Source organism: Podarcis gaigeae (genome assembly GCF_964106915.1).
Source record: "Podarcis gaigeae genome assembly, chromosome: 11".
NCBI classification, from domain to species: domain Eukaryota; kingdom Metazoa; phylum Chordata; class Lepidosauria; order Squamata; family Lacertidae; genus Podarcis; species Podarcis gaigeae.
In genome coordinates this window covers 10,296,983-10,320,382 of record NC_139687.1, presented here as the reverse complement: position 1 = coordinate 10,320,382, position 23,400 = coordinate 10,296,983, and the positions used below count along the sequence as shown (strand labels likewise).

At 43.5% G+C, this 23,400-nt stretch overlaps 1 protein-coding gene across 10 annotated transcripts in view; it reads left to right on the top strand.

Moving 5' to 3' along the window:
- CNTNAP4 (contactin associated protein family member 4) overlaps window positions 1-23,400 on the top strand; it is a 361,367-nt gene that overhangs the window by 243,268 nt on the left and 94,699 nt on the right. For 9 of the 10 annotated variants that reach the window (XR_014555948.1, XM_083701909.1, XM_083701906.1 and 6 more), the window contains exons 4-8: window positions 4,610-4,757; window positions 13,493-13,696; window positions 13,835-14,019; window positions 16,572-16,715; window positions 20,905-21,166. Coding sequence is in view for 9 of the 10 variants with exons in the window: in XM_083701909.1 (XP_083558035.1) it covers window positions 4,610-4,757; window positions 13,493-13,696; window positions 13,835-14,019; window positions 16,572-16,715; window positions 20,905-21,166 (943 nt within the window). In the remaining variant the exon portion in view is untranslated. The remainder of the gene's footprint in view (window positions 1-4,609; window positions 4,758-13,492; window positions 13,697-13,834; window positions 14,020-16,571; window positions 16,716-20,904; window positions 21,167-23,400) is intronic. The other variant, XM_083701905.1, reaches the window with a different exon arrangement.

The following is a 23,400-nucleotide window of genomic DNA, read 5'->3' as shown; positions in this document are numbered from 1 at the left end:
ATAACATGAGTAATTATAATGGACTATGGAAGGTGCAAAAATGGGGAGGGGGGATAGAATAATAGGTGAACTCCCTTTGCTCCAAGTCCCTGAATTAAGATCAGTGACAAAATACTAATTGTCCCTTTGCTATGAACAGAACGTTTTTGCTGTTAATTGTTTCTTATAGTAAAAGTCAAGGGACCCCTGACCATTAGGTCAAGTCGTGGCCGACTCTGGGGTTGCGGTGCTCATCTTGCTTTACTGGCCAAGGGAGCTGGAGTACAGATTCCAGGTGATGTGGCCAGCATCACTAAGCCGCTTTTGGCAAACCAGAGCAGCGCATGGAAATGCCGTTTACCTTCCCGCCGGAGTGGTACCTATTTATCTACTTGCACTTTGACGTGCTTTCAAACTGCTAGGTTGGCAGGAGCAGGGACCGAGCAACAGGAGCTCACCCCATCGCGGGGATTCGAACCGCCGACCTTCTGATCAGCAAGTCCTAGGCTCTGTGGTTTAACCCACAGTGCCACCCACATCCCGTTTCTCATAATTGTTGTTTAGTCATTTAGTCGTGTCTGACTCTTTGTGACCCCATGGACCATAGTTTCTCATAGTAGTGAGCAGCAAAAATGCAAGCAGCAGCAGAGACAATAACAAATACTCTGTCTCCCCACACCCCTCAAATTGTAGTCTCTTGCCAGAGACTTTCCTGGGAGCCAATAAAAGACCAGCCTCTGACCTTCAGTGCTTCCTGTCTGTCTGCGTTCTTCACTCAGAATAGTAGCATGACTCTAAGACTTGCAATTGACTGCCTTTAAAGATTTAGTTCTAACACCTATTAGCATTATAAGTTAGCACTAACTGCCACGTTCACAAGCTGTTCCGTGATTTTTAGTATCTTGAAGGGAGGGGTGGAGAGTGCTATGATATTATAGATACTTATGTGATTAGCTATATAAACCCAACTTTGCTGCATGATAAAGATGGAATGAGAAATGCCAGTACCATATGCATTAGCAAACATATCCTTCGTTTCATTTAGATAATAATAATTGCACTCTCTGGCTGAAAGTGGATTTTGTGGCAATAGAAACATACTGGAGATGATGATAATTTAAATCATAGAATCGCAAATTGATTTTCATATGAAAAGATACTCTTGTGATTAAATTGAGCATTTATTCAATGAACAATTGAATTCTAAAAGTGTAAAATACCTCTCACATATATTGAACAAATATTTAGAACAATGTTGGATAGTTCATTTTTAGACAATGGAACTGGTCGTTATGAGTAGAAAACGGACTGAAGTATTTCCTTTTGAATTTGATGCAATAGGAAGTTTATTAAGGTTACCTGAGATTTATCTGGAAGGAAGAGCATTATTATTATTATTATTATTATTATTATTATTATTATTATTAATCTCCCATGCAAGCAGGCATTTCAATGGCATCCACGGGCATCATGGGCATCCTTTAGTAATCTTTTGTAATATTGTACCTTGAACAAGAGCAAAATTTTGTTCCCCCAAATGGATCTTCTCAATTATGGATCTTCTCAATTTTGTCCCCACTTGGCTTGGTGCCCTGTGGTGGGGAACCACCTGCACTGGGCCAAAGAGCTTCTATTTCCATTTGAGCAATTGGGAAAACACTTGTATGTGTTAGAACATAAAAAGTATAAAGCCATATTGTTTGCAAGAACAATGCATGTGCGCTTTAAATAAACCTGACTATTCTACACTTATTATGTCAAAAGTAAACATCAGTGTTGAGAATGCTGGAACTCACCGCCAGAAACAATGAAAACAAACAGGATTGCAGATAAGCACACAGAAAGGCAGAAGCTCTGGATCACCCATCTCCAGCCATCCATTCTTTATCTCTGCTGATCTTATCTCTCCTTGATAGCTACTCCTTCTCCTCTCAACACTTAGCAACAATTAGCTGCCAAAGGAAATAGAAGCAGAGATAAGCAGTGTATAGATAGAGAAAAAGTTGCTGCAGAGTTTTTATTTCCCTGTGTGCTTGATTATGACCCCCACTGCATGTTGCTTGAGAGCTTCGAACAGTCCAAGCCTGGCATTCACAACAAGGCTTTGACATGATGAATGGAAAGCACAGCTGGGCTCTAGAATTAAAGAGTTTCATTGTATCCATTTGACTATTTTTAGGTAGCACAGATGTTGTGCGCACTGGCATACCTCCAACATCTTTGAGTCCCAAAACCAAGACACGCATCTTCCCGCCCACGCTCCCGTGTGAGTCACCTGACCACTGCGGCCACCATGTTGTCACATGAAAAAAAGGGATGTCCCATTTTTTTCACAGGACACTTGTGGACTGTGCCCCAGCTGAATCCCAAACCGAACTGAGCCAAACGCCCAGCAGGATGGAATCCCAAAAACCCTCCTCCACAATTAGCTCCCCACCAGGCCTCTTTGCGACTGATCCCATGGCCACCTTGCTGTGACAACTACCTGGGTTACGACCACAAACAGCACAGTCTGGGCTCAGCAGGCTATGATTCCCTGCTCCCTGGCCAAGATTCAACTTCTGTCATGCCACCTCACCTGCAGCCCAGCACAAATGAGAGCCAGCAACGAAAGGAGAGGAGATTTTATTTCCTCCTTTATTGCTGGGTCTAATAATAATAATAATAATAATAATAATAATAATAATAATAATAATAATTTATTTGTACCCCGCCCATCTGGCTGGGTTTCCCCAGCTACTCTGGGCGGCTTCCAACAAAAGATTAAAAATAACATATTTTTCACTCTCTAAGACGCACCTGACCATAACACGCACCTAGTTTTCAGAGGAGGAAAACAAGAAACAGCGAAAGCAACACAAAGCCTCTTGAGTGAAGAGGCAGGAGCACTCCCGCTGCGCTCAAGAGGCTTTGCATGCACACTGATTCCTCTTGCTCTTCTGGCTTCAGCGAAAGCAATGCAAAGCTTATTGATCACAACGGGAGCACTGCATTCACTCCATAAGATGCACACACATTTCCTCTTACCTTTTAGGAGAGGAAAAGTGTGTCTTATAGCGCGAAAAATATGGTACATGAAAACACCAGTCATTAAAAACTTCCCTAAACAGAGTTGCCTTCAGATGTCTTCTAAACATCAGATACAGTGGACCCTCGGGTTGCGAACGTGATCCGTGTGGGAGGCACGTTCGCAACCTGCAGCGTTTGCAACCCGCAGTGGTGCGTCTGTGCACGCAGGGGTTGCGATTCGGTGCTTCTGCACATGCACAACCCCTAAAACCTGGAGGTAACCTATTCTGGTACTTCTGGGTTTCGGCAGGTCCGTAACCCAACGCAACCTGAAGTGTCTGTAACCCAAGGTATGACTGTAGTTGTTTATTTCCTTGACATCTGATGGGAGGGCGTTCCACAGGGCGGGTGCCACTACCGAGAAGGCCCTCTGCCTTAGAATGTGCAAAGGAGATTTTAATAGTCCAGTAAACGAAGCAGTACGCTGCACCCTGCAGTTGGTAAGAAGATGATTCAAACTAGGTTTTTCTAACCCAGTTAAACATTAGCCTTGCCCCATAAATTGGTTTTGAAGCAGATCTGGATTGCGTGGTTGACCTGGAAGGAGGGCTGCGTGGATCCCTAGCCACATTCTCATGCATACACCCCCTTTAGCATTCTTTGGCAATGTTTAAAGTATTATGAAACTGAAAATGCCATTCTCTCTAGTCCTAACACATCATTCTATTGGAAAATCACTGTCCTCACCCTTTTCTTGCATAAATTTTCATTTGTCACTTAAGTGTTAGGTTAAATGAACTAGGCTGAAAAGTTGACACTTCCAGACAGAAAATCAACTAAAACAAAAAGCAATCAAATTACAATCCAAAAATAAAACACGAAATGGCTTCATTCCTTTACTGCCACATATTAAAGAAAATGCAAAATGAGAGTGGACGAGGTCCTACTCCCATTGACATCAATGCATTTTTAAAAAGAAAAGTATAATAATGTTTCATGTTTCATAGGGAAAAAAACATATTCTATCATTCATCTCAGGTAATCAAGTAAACCATAGCATGACCTAAGGCTCACATCTTCCTTTTACCCTCTCCTTCTCAGTCATGTGTGAATGAAAATTCACTTTAAGAACAAATCGCAATTCTGTTACATCTGAGTGAGAAACTGAGGTTTTCTCTAATCAAAGATAGTTTAAACCCAGTGGGCTTCAGCTATGGTTTCTGATTCTGGTTTGTCATCTAACTTTGGTTAGAAGAAACCCACAGTTTCCTGAGTTTCGACATCGTATGATAGTTATGTTTTGCCCTTAACAGTGAAAGTAGAAGCTTTCCCTCTCGTCCATTGCCCACGTATTGAAAGGTGGAGCGGGAGAGGGTAGAAACCCAAGAATGTTCACTGTGGTGTGTTCTCAATCACATGAACTCTGTTTAATATGATCATCTGAACCAGATCTAAGTCTGGGGTTATATCTACGCAATGAGACATCTTACAGGAGAATAGTTACACCTCACTGAGCTTTTGGCACAGGTTCTCAGAGCATTCAAGGAAAAAAAGTTTCCATGTCAAGGTTTAAGAAATAAAGCCATACAGCAAATGCTGACTTTTAAATTGTCCTTTTCAGGCTTTTTCAGGAAACACCAATGCAGACACTGTGGTAACTTATAATCTCCAACATTCCATCAAAGCAAGATTTCTGCGGTTTGTCCCTTTGGATTGGAACCGCAATGGCAGGATTGGAATGAGGATCGAGGTCTATGGCTGTGCTTACAGTAAGTGATGCCTTTTCTTTGAGATGAATCACATAATTGAAATCTACAGGTGCATTCTAAATGAGGGGGGGGGGGGATCCTGCTAATTGGCCTTTAATGGAAATAAAGATATTTGTGTGAGAGTTCTGTATCCTAACAGCATAACCCCCCCCCCATTATTATCTTGATATTTGCACATTGAGGTCAATTGCACCATATAATGAATTGAAGTATATATCAATAATCTTAATTTAAGTGAAACAGAATACACATGCATAGTTCCCAAATTAGCTCTGTGGGTTGCCATATTTTGAAGAGCACAAAAGAGGACACTATGACAACACTGATTTTAAATATCCCTTCTATACATCTGCTATAGAAAGTGTGATATATTGCCAGGGGTGGGGGGCAGGAGAAGAGAAGAAGAAAGCAAGTCTTCAACTACCAGTTATGCCTATGTCTCATCCAGAAAGTATAGCCAGAGACATTTTGGCAAATTTAAAAAATCCACCCAGACAGAAATTTTACCCCTGAACAAGAGGATGTTTCCTGGAAAAAGAGGGCACAGGGCAACCCACCATCTCCCAGAATCTGGCGAGCCTTGAAAGTAGGAGAGCGAAGAGCTCAAAGACAGAGGGCATGTAGCAGCGCCCGTAGAAGTGATGAATGAGGAAGTGGGAGAGATGGGGGAGTGGAGATTCACTCAGGACAATGCCATTATCCAAGAGGCTGAGTTCTATAGCCTCTCTCTGTAAAGACTGAAATAAAAAAAGGGACTGTAATAAACTTTTCCTTGTCTTTCTACTTTCCTGGGCAACTAGCCGGGGACCGCTGATAGCATCCTGACACACCTCATGCAACTACTAAAATTGATTTGCACCATCCCAACCAGGGCCGTCTTAAGCACATCCAGCGCCGTGGTACAAAGATCCATCTGCTGCCACCCCCCAATTTCCCAGATTTGTTGACCTCTCCCCAAGCCTCTGTGGAGACCGCTCTCCTCTCGAGGAGGCTTGGGAAGGAAGCTGCCCGCCCGCCAGCCATATGGTTGATGGGGCACAGCTGGCAGACATGCAGGAGGGAAAAGGGAGGCCGCTGGCAAAGGCACGCTGCTCCCACATTCGCTGGGGCGCCCCTGAGAGTCTGGCGCCCTGGCGCAATGCGCCACTAATCCCAATAGAAAAGACCGCCCTGGTCCCAACCCCATTCTGAAGCCACTTCTCTCTTTTGTTCTGTATCCGCTTTGCACCCACTCTTACTTTCAGTTCCGGATGGATGGCCAGCTGTCATGGATGCTTTAGTTGAGATTCCTGCATTACAGGGGGTTGGAATAGATGATCCTCAGGGTCCCTTCCAACTATGATTCTATGATTCCATTCCTTTACCTCCTCCCACCTCCTTTTCTGCAACCCCACCCAGCCTTGCTCACAAGCCATAATGCAGGAGATTATCACCCCTGTTGGTAATCTCCTGCGTTATCCATACATTGCAATTGCTATGTACCCTTTTCAGCTTCCACCCAGTTCTGAAGCCACCCTCTCCTGCTATTTTCTCTTTGCTTTTGCTCTCCAACCCCACCCTGATTTCATGCAAAACCAGAATTTTGATTTGGCAAGACAAAAGGAATAGAAAGTTGTTCTGAAAGAAGTTTTTCAAATACAACCCAGTCAGCTGGGCGGGGTACAAAAAATAAAATTATTAATGATCGTTATTGTCAGGGAACTGCCATCGGAGCTAGAGGCGGAGGCAAGGCTCCAAAGCGATGCTGGAGAAGGGAGAGAGGCAGCTCATCGGCTGGGGAAGGAAATCAGCGTAACACCAGGGATAAAGGGGGGCAGATGGGGGAATCGGCGAGGGAGCTCCAGGAATTCTCGCTGGAGACCAGCGGGGAGAGCACAGGTCCTCCGCTGCCCACAGCCACCCTGCGCAGAAGACTTCCACGCAGGGAGAGTAGGCGGAGACTTGGCGTCAAAGAACTTCTTTGCTGGAAGAGGTTCAAGAAATGCCCACTGACGGATTCTGCTAGTGACTGAAACAGCCACGAAGTGAAGGGCTGTCCAGACAGAAAAGGTTTAACCAGGCAACCTAGCCAGGAGTGGCAGCAACTTACGCACGAGCAACACCTATAACCATTACAATTATTATTAAAACAGCTGCTGGGTACCCCAGCAACCAGAACTGTGTAGGAGGAATAAAGAAGGGGATGTGTTAAAAACCTGCTCGCAAAGTTGTATATGGGGTGCTGTTGTTTTTGCAAGAGGGGAGAACCCGTAAGCATATTGCCCTTTCTCCGGCAAAGCGGTTCAAGCAATCCGGTACAGCATGCAGTTGTGATGTCTTCCACAGCTGTGCTATGAAGTGAAATGTCACTTTTCTCAAAGTAGGGGAGACTTTCAGGCTGTCAGGAACTCATTGGGGCATGAGAAACATTTGCCTGATTAGAGTCATGGATGTTATTTTTAGGAAATCTACGAGACACGGTATCAGTAGGGAATTCAGATCAGGCAGCGGGATCAAGGAGTGCGTTGACAAGGGCACAGGACAAGCAGAGCAAGAAAGGCAGGCCGAGGAACGCGAGGCAAAGCTTGATGTCAGGCCCTGCTAAAAAGTTCTGAGCAAGCACTTTCGCAACAGCTTCCTTTTTCGCAAGTTTGTGGCAGGCTTCAGCCATTCAAGCCAAGAGCAATTGTGAATCGAGGACCTGCAACCTGCATAGGGGTAAATAAGACACAAGGACACATGTATTTTAGGTTAATGGGCTAAAGAAGGCCGCAAATTTATTGGTTACAGCATGTGAGTGGTATTGGCTTAGGCACTGGATCAAACAACCTATATATGACCCCACCCTGTGCAGCGGGTGGGGGGGGCATTTGAAGGTTAACAACCAGTGGGAGGAGCTTGTTGATGCAAATACAACTGGAAGCTTCCCCTGATGTCACAGGGGGCGTGCCATGGCTCTAGCCACCAGCAGGGTATCAGACAGGATCCACAACGACCGGATTCCTTTAACGGAATACCCAAAAGGGGAGGGGTAGATGATGGCCACACCCCGCCTACCAACACACAACACATATTCCAATGCCTAACCTCCAATACCGGAAAAGTTGTGACGATTTGCTATGAGGCAGGCGAGACACCAAGAGGCTGGTGCCAATTTGCCAAATGGATAAAAATTCCTACCAGGCCCCCTAATCTACCAGGGCAACCAACCAAAGTCCATAGCAAGGTCAAGAGCATAAATATGACCTAAAGGGAGGACGGGCAGGTGATCTGATGACTCCAGGAAACCGAATGAGATGCGGGGATGCTGCGGCCACTTGAATCCGGCTAGAGCCCGCCCCCGAGCCAACCCTATTGGCTTGTCTGACGGGCATGTCACGGCAGCCGGGAAAATGACGCAGGGAGCCGAATACGCAAGGGGGATGAGGGTGATCTGCTTTGGTTGCCCATAAACTTTTCCCCAGTGCCTCCAGCCTCCTTGCCTGCTTGTATTTCCTGATTTTTTTTGGTGGGGGAGAAGGCCCATGGCTAGTGTTACATTATCATGTCTTCCCCTGTGCGGACACTGGGGAAGGCTGCAGAGCACAGAATACAGTGGTACCTCGGGTTACATACGCTTCAGGTTACATACACTTCAGGTTACAGACTCCGCTAACCCAGAAATAGTACCTCGGGTTAAGAACTTTGCTCCAGAGTGAGAACAGAAACTGCGCCGGCAGCAGGAGGGCCCATTAGCTAAAGTGGTGCTTCAGGTTAAGAACAGTTTCAGGTTAAGAAAAGACCTCCGGAACGAATTAAGTTCTTAACCTGAGGGACCACTGTACATTCAAAGCCCTACACCACAGCCAAACCAATGTCACCAAAAAGAATGGACCTCCGGAACGAATTAAGTACATAGCCAGAGGTACCACTGTGCTGGTGAGATGGTTTGCTGAAGGAAAGGAAAGGCACTGACAAACCCCTCAGCCTCCTCAGAAAGCAAATGCAGTGGTACCTCAGGTTACAGACGCTTCAGGTTACAGACTCCGCTAACCCAGAAATAGCACCTTGGGTTAAGAACTTTGCTTCAGGATGAGAACAGAAATCATGCAGCGACGGCATGGCAGCAGCGGGAGGCCCCATTGGCTAAAGTGGTGCTTCAGGTTAAGAACAGTTTCATGTTAAGAAAAGACCTCCGGAACGAATTAAGTTCTTAACCTGAGGGACCACTGTACATTTAAAGCCCTACACCACAGCCAAACCAATGTCACCAAAAATCATCTCCTCTAATGTCTCTTCTTAATTATTTGTTAGGAAATGGTTTGGGGCATGTTTCTATGTCCAGTACACGTAGCTAATTCTGTTTTCTATTGTTCAGTTGTGAATCACTTTGGGAAGAACAACGATCCTAAAAGGCAACATACAAATTGCCAAAATAAAATAATAAAGAAATAGTTGTAGGAGCATCAACCTGCATCCACCCTACCAAAGACTCTTGTGCTGATTTTTGAAGGAAAGGAGGAATGGAGGGCAAAGACAGAGGTTTCTGCAAAGCTTTGCCCCATCCACACCTTCTGTTGGTTGGTTGGTTGGTTGGTTTGGTCAGTACACAAATGGCAGAACTTAATATCTTTCCAGAGCCCAATTTAGGTTTTGAGGGTTGTTTTATTTGTAGTTAAGAGTTATCTAGCCAGTGGCATAGCGTGGGGGGTGCAAGGGGGGGCGCGCACCGGGCGCAACATCTGGGGGGCGCGCGCTCGCATTCGCAGCTCTCTGCCCCCTGCTAAAATCCATGGGTTAGGGGGCGCAAATTACTTGCCTTGCCCCGGGTGCTGACAACCCACGCTACGCCACTGTATCTAGCAAACTAGAATTGAAGGAGGGCATGTGAGGCAAACATTAATCCTTGATTATCAGTTTTGGAAATCATTGCTTATTTTACTTTTTGAAATATTTCTCATGGTTTTCAGACAAAACTTGAAATGATCCTTAGGAGAGAGGGGGAAAACTTTGTATTTTCTTATACCATGTATTGAGCCTAAAAAGTTTATTTCCGTAAATAAATGCATATTTATTTGTTTATCATTTGTTGATCAGAAAAGAGAAAACCCAGTAAGGATGATATTCAAAAATGTATTTGAATAAATTAACGTAGAAGATGACAGATTGTGCAACGTGGATAGTAGAGAAATAGTATGAACCCATTCTGTTTCTTTTATGTATTTTGTTTTGATTTCATTGTTAAATTATTTCAATTTAAATTGAAATTTTGTTCATCATATAGGTATATATTTTATGTGAGTTTGAGTTAAAGAAAATAATTATTAATAATGATAAGATAGGAGGGAATTGCCCTACCCAGGAACCTCCAGATACCACATCACAAACCTCTGAAGGTAACCAAAGTTGGAGAATGCTGTTGTAGGGATTACAAATAATTATCAATACTAATGAATTCATTTATTGCTTTTTATTTATCTGCTGCCTTCTGTCAAAGGATAGATGGCAACACATTTAAAATCGATTGAACGTGTAATTTGTTACTCGCTCGATGCCCCCGTTTTAGTGGTCTAATTTTCATAGTGGAAATGTACTGATTAAAAAAAACGTGATTGATGTGGAGTCCTAATGTTCTCCCTTGAACTGTCCTTACCAAAGTAAAACGTACCCATCTTATGTGACAGAACTGAGAATTAAACCAACTGACAGCTTAAGTTCAAAACAAGGCCCTTCTGCTTATAATTGGTGCGATTCTGCTGAATATTAATGGCTTTTTAAAAATATTATGAGTCACTCAAAATGGATAACTTTTCAAGAAGCTTAGGCACAATCCCTCAGAGATCACAGGTTCATTTCAGTGGGGCCTGCACAGGAGAAATTCTTAGAGGCTTGCTTCCAAAATATAGAGCATTTTTTCTTTCCTTTGTCAAATTAAGCAAAGTTAGATAGCAGATTTCCATTGACTTAGAAGAGGACACTCAATGAATTGGAAAATGATTTCATATATTATTGGCCGTCTGCTACATCTTCATTTATTTCATAAGTGTATCTCTCAAGAACTATTACCTCCTTTGTCTTCTTTACTTATGCAGCATGAATACACTATGAGCTTTACTTGAGTGCTATCTGTTCCTTTCTGTAGTTCTAAGTCAGGCTGTAACAGATTGTGACAGATACTGTTTTATATTACTGGTCTAAAATCTGTTCTTTCCAGTCAAGTGGATATATATGACCTTGAAAGGGACTAGATAATGTGTCATGAGAAGTGAAGTACATTTTTAAATGGTGAAATCATTGCTACCTCTTCTGTCAATAAGAGTATTTCATATATGTGGAATAGGTAATTGCTTTGCCTTGGTGTTTCAGAGCCACAAGTGGGGTCCCCCCCCCGGTTAATGACTTTATTTGTTAATTAAATTTATATCCTTTCTTCCCTCCGAAATGAGTGCAGGATAGCATGATGAGAGCAGGCCTTTGAGTTTTTTAAATGAATTACTTCTCCCCTCTCCCTCTTGCTCTCAACCACTGAAATTTCTTACCTTCCCCCACCCCCTTTGTTATTCCCAGTTGTATAGTGATACCTTCTGAAATGCTTGCTTCTGACTGCACATCTTCGCCTTGATTGGATGCAAAGACTCTCCCAAAGAGGTGTCACCATTTAAACTGCTAGTGTGAAATATGAACCCTCTTGAAGAAATTGAAAGTATAGGGCAGGGGTCAGCAAACTTACCGTGCCTTGGGCCAGTGTCTCCAGCGCCGATCGCACGGTGGGCTGGAGGATGGGGGAGCACATGCCCATACGTTTGCGCACACACTATTTCAGGCGCACTTCCGGGTCGGAGGAGCACCGGAAATAGCTTATGCGCATGTGCATGGGCCTCCTCTGACGTGGATGTGCACCGCAAATAATGCTTGTGCATGCACAAATAACACTTGTGCATGTGCACAAGCTATTTCTGGTGCTCCTCCGACCCAGAAGTGGAAGAAGAGCTGGCGGCGGGTGTCTCTGCGGGCTGGATAAACGAGTCCCTTGGGCCTTATCCGGCCTGCAGACCTTAGTTTGGGGACCCCTGGTGTAGGGGAATGGCTGTAGATCATTGGTACAGCACAGGTCCTGCATGCAAAATGTCCTAGGTTGAATCCCTCATGTCTCCAGGTAGAGTTGGGAAGGATTCCTACCTGAAACACCTCAGAGCCACTGCCAGATAGTGTTGAGCATGCTAGACATGATGAATCAATGATCTGACTTGGCATTAGGTAGCTCCGTAGGTTCCTCTGCTTGATTTCCCCCATCCTCTGACTTCCTCTGTTCTAATCTGTCACAAACAACACAAACACTTGGGCATCGCATTATCACATCATTCTGCTGTGAGAAGGTCTGTCACTTACCTGGTGCCTCACCAGCTGATGCCATTGCTCCAGCTCTGGGAAAAATAAAAAATAAAATCCCAGAGCTTTGTTCCTTCACATTTCTCCTCTGTTCTACAAAGAACCATGCTGCAAGATACAGGAACAGAACTCTGGCTTGTATATGATGCTTTTAGAATGGCTTCGGATTTCTCATACTTGCTAAATGATTATCACACAAGTGGCAAGGGGACAGTGTCTCTTCTTGGCAACCCATCATAAGAGATCCTTTATTTGTGTTATTTTCTTTTTAATTTTTTTAAAATTAAAGTTTTTCTGACAGAAAAAGGAGTAAAAACTAGAAAAAAACTTACAACCACAATCATTTTTTTAAATTTTTATTAATAAAATTTTCAAATTTAACAATAAAAGAAAAACATTCCATTTGAATTATACATCCAATTCTAATCTTTCCACTTTCAGACTTCCTTCAGTCTATTTGGAAATTTTCATGTTTTCAACAACCACAATCATTCAAAATAATTCAAATTACAAACACAATCATTTTACTTTTATATCACATTCTCAATTAATTTCCAAATACCACCCTCTACTTCCCTCCCCCCCATCCGACTCCCCCTTACCCATGTGAGATCTTATTGGCATTTGTATTATTGTTTCTTGTTGTATTAGCAGTTATTTATACTTAATAGTCATATCCTTTATAATATCATCTTGTATCCTTGCGAGTCTTTCCTTTTATGTTTATGTTAAACTTAATTTCTATATCCACATTTTTTCATATATTTCTCTACACACTCTCACTCTCTCTTAATTTTTTTCTTGGGGCAGCTCCTAACTGATGCCGTTAATTTTGCCATCTCCATAAACTCACAGATCTTAATTCTCCATTCTGATAATTCTGGTATTTTTCCTGTTTTCCTTTTTTTTTTTTTTTTTTTGCTGCTAATAATCTAGCTGCTGCTGTCACATAGAGGAATATATTCTTTTTATCTTTGGGGATATAGTTGGTTATTAAGCCTAACAGATATGCTTCTGGCTTTTTGAGAATTGGTCCAAAATTGTTTAATCACCTTACACCCCCACCACATATGGTGCATTGTTCCCACCTCTGCTTTACATCTCCAACAAAAGTTTGAATATTTTTTACAGATCTTTGCCAATTTTACTGGGGTGAGGTACCAACATTTTCATTATATTTTCTCTTATCAAATAACAAGCTGTGAAATTTATGTCAACACTCCATAATTTTTCCCACCTATCGAAATGTATTGTCTTGCCCAGATCTTGTGACCACTTTATCGTTGTTTCTTTTATTACTTCATTTTTCAATTCCCACTCAAGGAGTAGATGGTACATTTTCAATATAATTAATTTTTTTTTTATTGCTTTGTTTGTGTTATTCTTAGGGTCTGATGTGGCAGATTTTGATGGGAAGAGTTTCCTACTCTACAGATTTAACCCCAAATCCACCACAGCTCTGAAAGACATAATTTCTCTGCAGTTCAAAACGATACAAAGAGATGGGATTCTGTTACACAGAGAAGGACAGAATGGAGATCACATCACCTTGGCATTAGTTAACGGAAAGCTTTCCTTGCTCATCAACATAGGTATCAAGTGCAAATTCATACTGCACACCTACTTAGTAATCTGCTTATTTTAAACTAACTAACTAAATATATATATAAGTTCACTGTCTTCATTGTTTCTTCCAACAGACCTAACAGTTTGTTTTTCTCCTCTTGAAGGTGATGCTAAAATATATTCTGCTGATGCCCAGGTTAATATCACTCTGGGTAGCCTATTGGATGATCAGCATTGGCATTCAGTCCTCATTGAACATTTCAATAATCAAGTGAACTTTACAGTTGATAAACACACTCACCATTTTCATGCAAAGGGAGAATTCAATTATTTGGACCTTGATTATGAGGTGTGAAAACTATCTTTCATTTATTAGACTTATTATTTTGTTATGTAAATGCAATTATGAAACAGAAGGAGATGGTGAGCTGCTTAGGGAAGTGTTTCAGCATTCAGACTCTTGTCGAAGCTTGAAATTAAAGACTTTTGCTAATGCTTTGCTTACATATGTGCCAACCCTTGACTTTTCTGCTTTGGTGTCAATGCCCAAATGTTCCTTTTGTAATTGTAACGTTTACACTCTACTAGGGGACATCCTGCCACTTAGGTGGTACAGCTTTGCCATGCAGGACAGGGGATGTGAAGGGGCGGAGGAAGGGGGTGCAGTAGGGGCAGTTCACCCCATGTGGCACCACTGAGGGGGCACTCACCGCGGGGTCTGCAGCATGCCCGAGCCACACGTCTCTCCTGGGAGTGACGCGGTGGCTTGAGCGCCCGCAAGCTCCACGCTGCCCCAAGCGGTCCGCCCGCCACCTCCCCCTCAGCTGTAGGGCAGCTGTGGGAGGAGGCAGGCAGACTTCTCGGAGGCCCCACAGAGCATCCTGCCCTGGCCGGTGCTACCCCCGCTGGCGGCTGGCCCCATCCCTGGGTGCAGGGCTTGTGCGCTGCCCCAGGCACCCGATCGGCTTCCTCCGCTGCTGGGGAAATGAACAGAGAGCAGATACAATAGGGTTACCAGACGTCCCCGGTTCCTGGGGACAGTCCCCAGATTTGCAAATCTGTCCCTAGGAAACGTGGCAGCGGCAGCCTCAGCAGCCCGGAGCCAGCCTGTTAGTGCAGTTGGCTCTGGCTGGCTTCAGGAGCTGCTCACTGCTTGCTGCCATGGCGCACGCCATTTTTCCTGCGCCACGGCAGCAAGCAGCTCCTGAAGCCAGCCAGAGCCAACTGCATTACCAGGCTGGCCACTCCTGGGCAACAGCCACCCGCCCGTGACTTCCGAGCCTCCCCTGATCTGTCAAAACAAAAGGGGAGGGAGATCAGGGAAGGCTCGGGAGTCACAGGTCGGCGGCGCACCATTGCCCAGTTTTTAGAAAAAACTGTGCATTTATGATTCACAGGGTGTGAAAGAAGGGCTTTGCACCTTTATACAATATGCATGTGTGTTTGGGCCCAGGGTCTTTTGCCTCACCATCCCCACTACTGACTCCCTGTTGCTACTCAATAAATAAAAGTGTCCCCGGATTCATTGAAAAAAATCTGGTAACCATAAGATACAACAGTTCATAAAAGGCAGGTTTAGGTGGTGATAATAGATTGCATCTTGCACATCAGTGCGGTGTACACTTCAGATAAATCAGAGGCTTTGGTAGTTTCATTTGCCAGTCATCCCTTTCCCCACCTGCTGGTAAACCAGCAATGCTGCTCATTACGGCAGGCAGGGGAGGGGGGTCACATGTGGGGACCGGGAAGGAAGAGGCAAGAGATACTGTGCTGTTCAATGAACCAACAGTTTAAAGCAGCACTGGAGCTCGCCAAAGTGGTGATTCTATAGCAGGTTTGGGGAACCTTTCGTCAACCCTGACAATTGCCCATATTGGCTGGGAATGGCGGCAATTGGAATCCAATATCTGGGGGTCCACAGGTTCCCCATCTCTGGCCGACACCAAGGTGAGGTTGGGTCCTTGTGAAAGAGAGTCAGTTTCCCCTTGCACGGGGGCATTGCTGCTTTTATCCTGGATCCTATCAAACAAATTTATGGGAGTATGGGAGCTTTGGCGCTAAAGTGACATTTGCCCACTCCCCCCGCAACCTCTTAGCACTGGACAGCTTCCTTGCCACGCCCAAAACTGTTCCCTTATAGTTAAATTATATGGGAGAGTCCATTACTTCAAGAGCTCAGTGTGCAAACCCTAGCGCACGCAGCATAGTGAACATGCTTTCAATGTGTAGCTAACATAAGAAATAACAGTAAATACATTTGTTTAAATGTGTGCTTATGCTGTATTATTAATTTGAACATTTCAGATAGATTTCAGGTAAGTAGTTGCCATGGTCACATGAAAGACTGATACTGTAAGTTAAATAAGTATAATTATATATGGTAATAATATAAATATATTTTTATCATTTTAAAAAGTATTAAGTAATGTGGGAAAATAAAGGAAGATTGAGAAGACATTTATATAAACGGAATTACGTATGAATAGTGCATCCTTACTTAAGAGTAACCCCATTGAACATAGTGGGGCTTAACATCTAAGTAAAGATTTGTCAGATTGCACTGTACTGTTATATAAATGTTAACTTCCAAAGAAAGGCACTTTTTTATTGAAATGATTGAATAAAACTAGCATTGTCAGAAAATAAAAGCACATTTATTTAAAAGGTATTTCTTTGGCCTCTTACTTTTTGTGTTATTTCTGAGCTGTGTTTCTTAACCTATATTTTAAGTTAATGCATTTGACAATTGAAAAGAAATAATAATGAAAAAAAAGATTGATTCTCAATTGACCAATATGGAGCTACCGCTGTGCCATTGTTAACATTTTTTATCATAAACGTTGCAAGCAGATTGTCAGAAAATTACTTAATACGATTATTGATTTTTCTTCTCTTTCTAAGCTCAGCTTTGGAGGGATTCCAGTACCTGGAAAATCAGGGCTGTTACCATGGAAAAACTTTCATGGGTGTTTTGAAAATCTTTATTACAATGGTGTGAACATTATTGATTTGGCCAAGAGACATAAACCTCAAATCAACATTATGGTAAGAAAAGTTGGGTTGGGGAGCACCTTGACTTGTATAACAATGTTCCAATCACAGTCTAAGGCTGCAAACCACAAATCAGTTAGCTCGCTTTATGTAGGGTGCAAGCCCTAAGATGATTTAATTTTAGAAAGTTCATAGCAGGAAAGTTTCCTATTGCATCCTTCACCGTTCAGCCACTTGCACCCCCCCCCCAAATTTTTCTCTGGATCATGTTGCGATGTGAACAGACGTTAGGAGAGGATACATTTCTTAGATATGATCCTTCCTTCCGCATGTTTGAGAGTTCAGCAGCCTGCTATCCCTTTGCAGCCTAAAAAGGAAGCTTAGATTAGGTAGTTTTAGCATTTTAGTTTAAGTTATCCAGGATGTTTCATGGCACAAACAAAATATTATTGTAAAAGGTAAAGAAAAAAGCATTTACTCACTCAGAATACTTGTTGAAGAGTAACAGATACAGCAGCTTTGTTCAGGCAGGCTTAAAATGGTAATTCAGTTTCAAAGACTTGCTTAGGTCGAGCTTAAAATGTAGTTTGTGTTAGGATATTTCCGTTCCACCTTAAAAGGGAGCAGGCTATGTGAGTCACAGAGTCTGCGTAATTCCTGTTCACAGGATGTTTCTGTTGTGTCTTTGCTTTCGTTTCTCTCTGCCTGAGCAGACCGAAGCAGGCAGTCATGTTTTTTCTTTGTTCTGACCAACGCTGAATAAACTTCTAAATGATACTCTCCTGCGTGCAACTTTCGCTGTGCGAATTCTGCTGATAGAGTGTGTGCATCAGTTCTGGAATGTAGCAAGCTATTTTCTGGAGCTCGTGTCACTAATTGCTGATACTGTATCTACGGGAGATCGATGGATCGTCCGGAGGCGACGTGGGGGCCATGATGGGCCATATCTCCCTGGCAGTATCCCAACAGTTTGAGCTTGGAGGTCAGAGTCTGTAGATGTCACATTGCTGATAGAGCGGAAAGAGATGGAAATATATGAATATGGTGTGCCCAGGCAGATAGGAGAATATATAGCTATGCACTCCCCCTGTCAGGGCACAGTGGGCGTGTCTCTCACAGAGTTCTGTCTAGGAAGTTTCCAAGAAAACTCTGTGAACTTCAGCTCCTCTCATTTGCCTTTCTAGCAAAACGTAAATTGTTGGTTTGACTGCAATTCAAGTATCCTGCAGATCAGGAGGCCCTTCTGAACAACGTAGGATGGGATAGGGTTTCTTGGGTTGCTGGGAGAAGGAGGAGGTAAGAAATGTCATTTCTGCGAACTTCTTTAAGTTAAATGATTTTAGGAAGAAAATATGACTTCAGCTGATTGCACTCCCTCAGAAGCCCTCTACACTTCATCTCCCATTGTGGACCCAACACCCCAAGAGGCTTTGGCGTAGGGCCACATTGAGAAAGGCTCAGGAAACTTTCCTGCCATGAACTTTCTTAACATATATTGGGTTCCAAGCCAAGACAACTGTGCTCCATTACCTCCATTTGCATGAAAGTGGCTTACATTTAAGTACCCTCTTTTAATTGGGTTATGGATTAAGCTGTAAATCACGATGGAGAAGCTAGCATTATTGACTCTCTGTATGCAGAAACTCCAAGGAGAGGAGGGCATGGAACAAATGGTGGAAACTGACCCAGTTCTTCCATCATTCCAAAGTAACATAAATACGGGATGGAGACAAGATTAATGTAATCCCTAATGGTGAGAACAGTGTGTCTTGTTTTGTGTTGACCTTGTTGTTGTTGGCATCCATCAGTCTTGAGAGACAATGGAATGTTTCTCTTGGGGTGAAGTCAAACCACTGTGATCTCCCTGGGGCGCAAGCCTGGTCAGTGTGTATGGAGATCCTGGGCTACCCAGATGACAAGATCTGTTTCTTGGCCTTGCTGATGTGGTCCAAAGGAAAGCAGAGGAATATGTTTGGCATAGAAAAGAGGACAAGGAGTTGCAGCTTAATTACAGCTGGAAATGACGATTAAGGAGTTAGCTGCAACTTTTGGATTGGATTGTGTCTGGATGATGTTGGCTGTGGTTACAATGAACAGCTAAAAACCCAGTCTTAATAAGCTTTATTGTTTTCAGTACTTTCTCTGATAATAGTTCCTCATTTATTTAGAATCCCTTTCTGCAGCTGTGGATCTATGTGCCCCACCCCCGCCCCCATGAGAACTATTATATGTTGTTGTTATCTGCAAAGTACAAGAGAGGCAAAATATACCTTCTTCTGTGCCAGTCTGTTATCCACATCAACAAGACTCTAGGGCTCGTTCAATTGTTGTGTCTATGTGGAAACTACAGTGGTACCTCAGGTTACAGACGCTTCAGGTTACAGATACTTCAGGTCTCCGCTAACCCGGAAATAGTGCCTCGGGTTAAGAACTTTGCTTCAGGATAAGAACAGAAATTGTGCAGCGGCGGCACGGAGGCAGTGGGAGGCCCCCTTAGCTAAAGTGGTGCTTCAGGTTAAGAACAGTTTCAGGTTAAGAACAGACCTCCAGAACGAATTAAGTTCTTAACCTGAGGTAACACTGTACTGAAAATTGCCTCCTCTTGCTGGTGTTTCATGCATTGTCTTTAACATTTTGAAAGGTGCTAACTCACTTTCTCCCACCAGAAAATACCACATTTTTTGCTCTATAAGACTCACTTTCCCCCTCCTAAACAGTAAAAGGAAATGTGTGTGCGTCTTATGGAGCGAATGCAGGCTGCACAGCTATCCCAGAAGCCAGAACAGCAAGGGGGATTGCTGATTTCACTGCGCAGCAATCCCTCTTGCTGTTCTGGCTTCTGAGATTCAGAATATTTTTTTTCTTGTTTTCCTCCTCCAAAAACTAGGTGCGTCTTGTGGTCTGGTGTGTCTTATAGAGCGAAAAATACAGTATATCCCAGAACACAAAATCAAATAGGGTAGCACCTTCATGGCTGCCCCCCAAAGGTCTGCATTTCAAGGGCCCTCTTATCCCAGGCCCCATCTGCATTATATATTTAAAGCACTACAATGCTGCTTTAACAGTCATGGCTTCAGCCAAAGAATCTTGGGAATTAGTTTGTTAAGGGGGCTGAGAGTTGTTAGGAAAATCCCTAGCCCACTCAGAGAACTATAATCCCCAGAATTCCCTGGGAACAGGTAAGGTAAAGGTAAAGGTAAAGGTACCCCTGCCCATACGGGCCAGTCTTGACAGACTCTGGGGTTGTGCGCCCATCTCACTTAAGAGGCCAGGGGCCAGCGCTGTCCGGAGACACTTCCGGGTCACGTGGCCAGCGTGACAAAGCTGCATCTGGCGAGCCAGAGCCGCACACGGAAACGCCGTTTACCTTCCTGCTGGTAAGCGATCCCTATTTATCTACTTGCACCCGGAGGTGCTTTCAAACTGCTAGGTTGGCAGGCGCTGGGACCGAGCAGCGGAGCGCACCCCGCCGCAGGGATTCGAACCGCCGACCTTTCGATCGGCAAGTCCTAGGCGCTGAGGCTTTAACCCACAGCGCCACCTGCGTCCCCCCCTGGGAACAGGTAATGATGGTTAAACTGCTATGAATATTGTAGCTCTGTGAGGGGAATAGGGGTCTCCTAACAACACTCTAAACCCCTAACTAGCTACAGTTTCCAGGGTTCTTTGGCTGATGCCATGGCAGTTTAAAGCGATACCGTAGGGCTTTCATTGTATAGCGCAGATATGGCTTTAGTCCGTGAGCTGGAATGCAAGCCATTTAGCTACAATTCTTTCCGCTTCTGGAGACAGCAACAGCATCCTAGTTAATCCCAGGACTCCTCACTATCACCAACAGGCAAAAAGTAGGACAGGCCTGTGTTTTATTTGGCGCTTGCCACACATGGAATTTCCACACGAAACCACCAGCTGACGCAAAGAACCTGTGAGAGTCTTCTAACAATATGCTCAGAGACCATCTATTTCACCCTGAAAGCACTTACACAACAGCCTCCATCTTCTTCAAATCAGCCCTATATTTGTCCTGGGTTTGCCTGCAAAACCATTGACTGAGACATTGTAAAGGTTGTCATTGTCAGGTTTGGAGTTGTTGCTTTGCATTATTCCATCTGTATCCTGTAATGAAACAACCAGTTAGATTCAGATTTTATCACTTCATATCTAATTATCGATAGACATAGGCACTGAAAACTTGTTTGTTTATGAATTTACCCAATATTTTGTTTCTTTCATTTATTTCTAGGGCAACATATCTTTCGCCTGTTCGGAGCCCCCAATTATTCCAGTCACTTTTTTAAACCCCAATAGTTATCTCGCATTGCCCGGCACATCAGGGCATGATGAAATTTCGATCAGTTTTCAGTTTCGGACCTGGAACAACGAAGGGCTCTTACTGTCAAGTAAACTATATCAGACTTCAGGTGGCCTCCTCGTGTATCTGAGTGATGGGAAAGTTAAACTGAGCCTCTATAAACCAAGAAAGACACAGAGTGACATCAGTGCAGGTAACAGAAAGCAGGTGAAAAATAATTGTGATGTGATTACACTGAAGTGTCACATTCCAGAGATCCAATATAGCTGACTTCATTGTTTGTGGGGTTGTTTTGTGTGTGTGTGTGTGTGTGTGTGTGTGTGTGTGTGTATGTTTACACACCTTCCTTTTTTTCTTTCCCCCCTCACACAGAGTGTTCTATAAATGCTACACTGACCCAAGATTCATCTTGCATATGTGTTTTAAAAAACTAATCCAATCTGTTTCTGTGCTCTGAGCTGTCTGCTCCAATCTTGAATTTGTGTTCTGTTCTGCCCTATGTAAAACAAAGCTATGGGTTCCCCATCCATTCTAATGGGAAATCTAAACATGGCTATAGCTCTCCTCCTTTTGGGAGAAGTCGATGAAATCCGCAGGTGGAGGAGCCCTTTCAGAGTGGATGGGCAGAACAACCCAAACCCCAAATCAACTATGATGGGGAGGATAAAGTGAGTTGAAAGTGTCCCTTTACCCAGCCTCGCACCAGCAGTGGGGAGCCCCATTGCCAAGGAGTGACACAACATACCCACTCAAACAGAACTCTAAAAAATGGGGCATTTGGGGTGTTGGGAGTCGGCAGACCTGCATCAGCACAGGGTTTTCTGGATCCTTTGCTGATCCTGCTGCCATCATATCCCTGGGAGCTGAAGGATCTGTTTGGGATCTGGAACAATGTGCCCCCGCTTTCTGCCCTGGCTAGCACGAGGAGCAAGGTTGTGAAGTGGCAGCAGTTCACCACTTCACCAAACCTCACCAAAGTAGTCCATAGATTTGAAGTGACTCCTAAGCATGGCCTTCACACACACTTATTGTCAAAGCTTCTGATTATCCAACTACTTTGAATTCTTACCAAGATATTTGGACAAAGGAAAGTGTGGTGTACTGTCTATACTCTTATAGTGCTTACTGTAGTATATAAAATGCACTAGACGGAATGTAGACACTTCTGCTGGTCCGCTGCTGAAGGCAGAATGCTGAACTACCCAATTTGCATCCAGCCAGCTAGACCACACATTCAGTGAATCCTTGTAGGGCTTATCCCCTTCCCCATAATGGTGCTTTCTTTTAAACCTAGCTTTTTACATGGGTATTTGGGACTAGCTGGTGGTACTGTTGGATTACGATTTGGCTACTGATTTATTTTACTGTTGACGGGTTGTGTTTTTATGCTGATATGTTTTGTTATACCTATTGCTGCTGTTTGTGAAATTGTAGGCCAATCTGAGATGGGATAGAACGGGATATAAATGTATAAACACCTGAATGGAGCGCCACACATACTCTGCACACACAGAGAGTTCTGCCAATGTGTTTGGTAACAATAAGTAGCAATGGTTTCTTATTGTATGGACAGAGCCCTCCACTCATATAACTACAAAGGTAGAGGCTTCAATATTTTGATGAATAAGTGTAGGGGAAGTATGGAGCCCACTGCCCTAGCCCTATGTGCATTCACTGATCTCATGTTTGGAACACTGGCATGGAACATGTAGTCTAGCACTCTGCCTCCAATAGCATTCTGTTTCCAATCAGATGTGCCTGGAAAGATCTGCAAGCCTGAGCAAGCCTGAGCAAGACTCTGGTCCCAGCAAGGTCAATCTTACATTTGACAAACGATGTTCAGTCTTAGAAATATCAATGAGGCATTTCTTCCTAAAACCAGAAGTCCCTAATGCATGCACCCTGTCTGTCATTAAGCTCTTGCCTGGATCTAAGTTTCTCGTCTTATTTAAAGCATCTGTGCCCTATAGAAAGCATGATGAAATCCCCTTTTCAAAAGAAAACAGGATCTGCATCTCAACAATTACTTACAGCTCTCCATAATGAACGGTAACAGCAGTGTAAAATTTGAAATAATTGACTGGTTGCCAGCAGCAATCCAGTATCATGTTGAAGATTTACATAGAGCGTTCATCCCAGAATGGAGGCTTTGACATTGATTTTAGTAGCAGCAGGATCAGCTTCAATGTATGCTAACCAATTCAAATAAATAATGCAGAGAGTGTGCCAATTTATGACTAACAGGCTTCCCTGAGCTCACCATCTGAAAATGTTAATTCCACGTTAAGAGTGTCACTGATGTGCAGTTTACTGTGATGTATCTGACTTCCTCCAGAGCAGTTTAAATCACAGTGCAATTACAAGCATGTTAATGACACAATCTGAGTTCAGCGTCTCTTTAACAGGTTTCTGGAATGCGCTGTCATT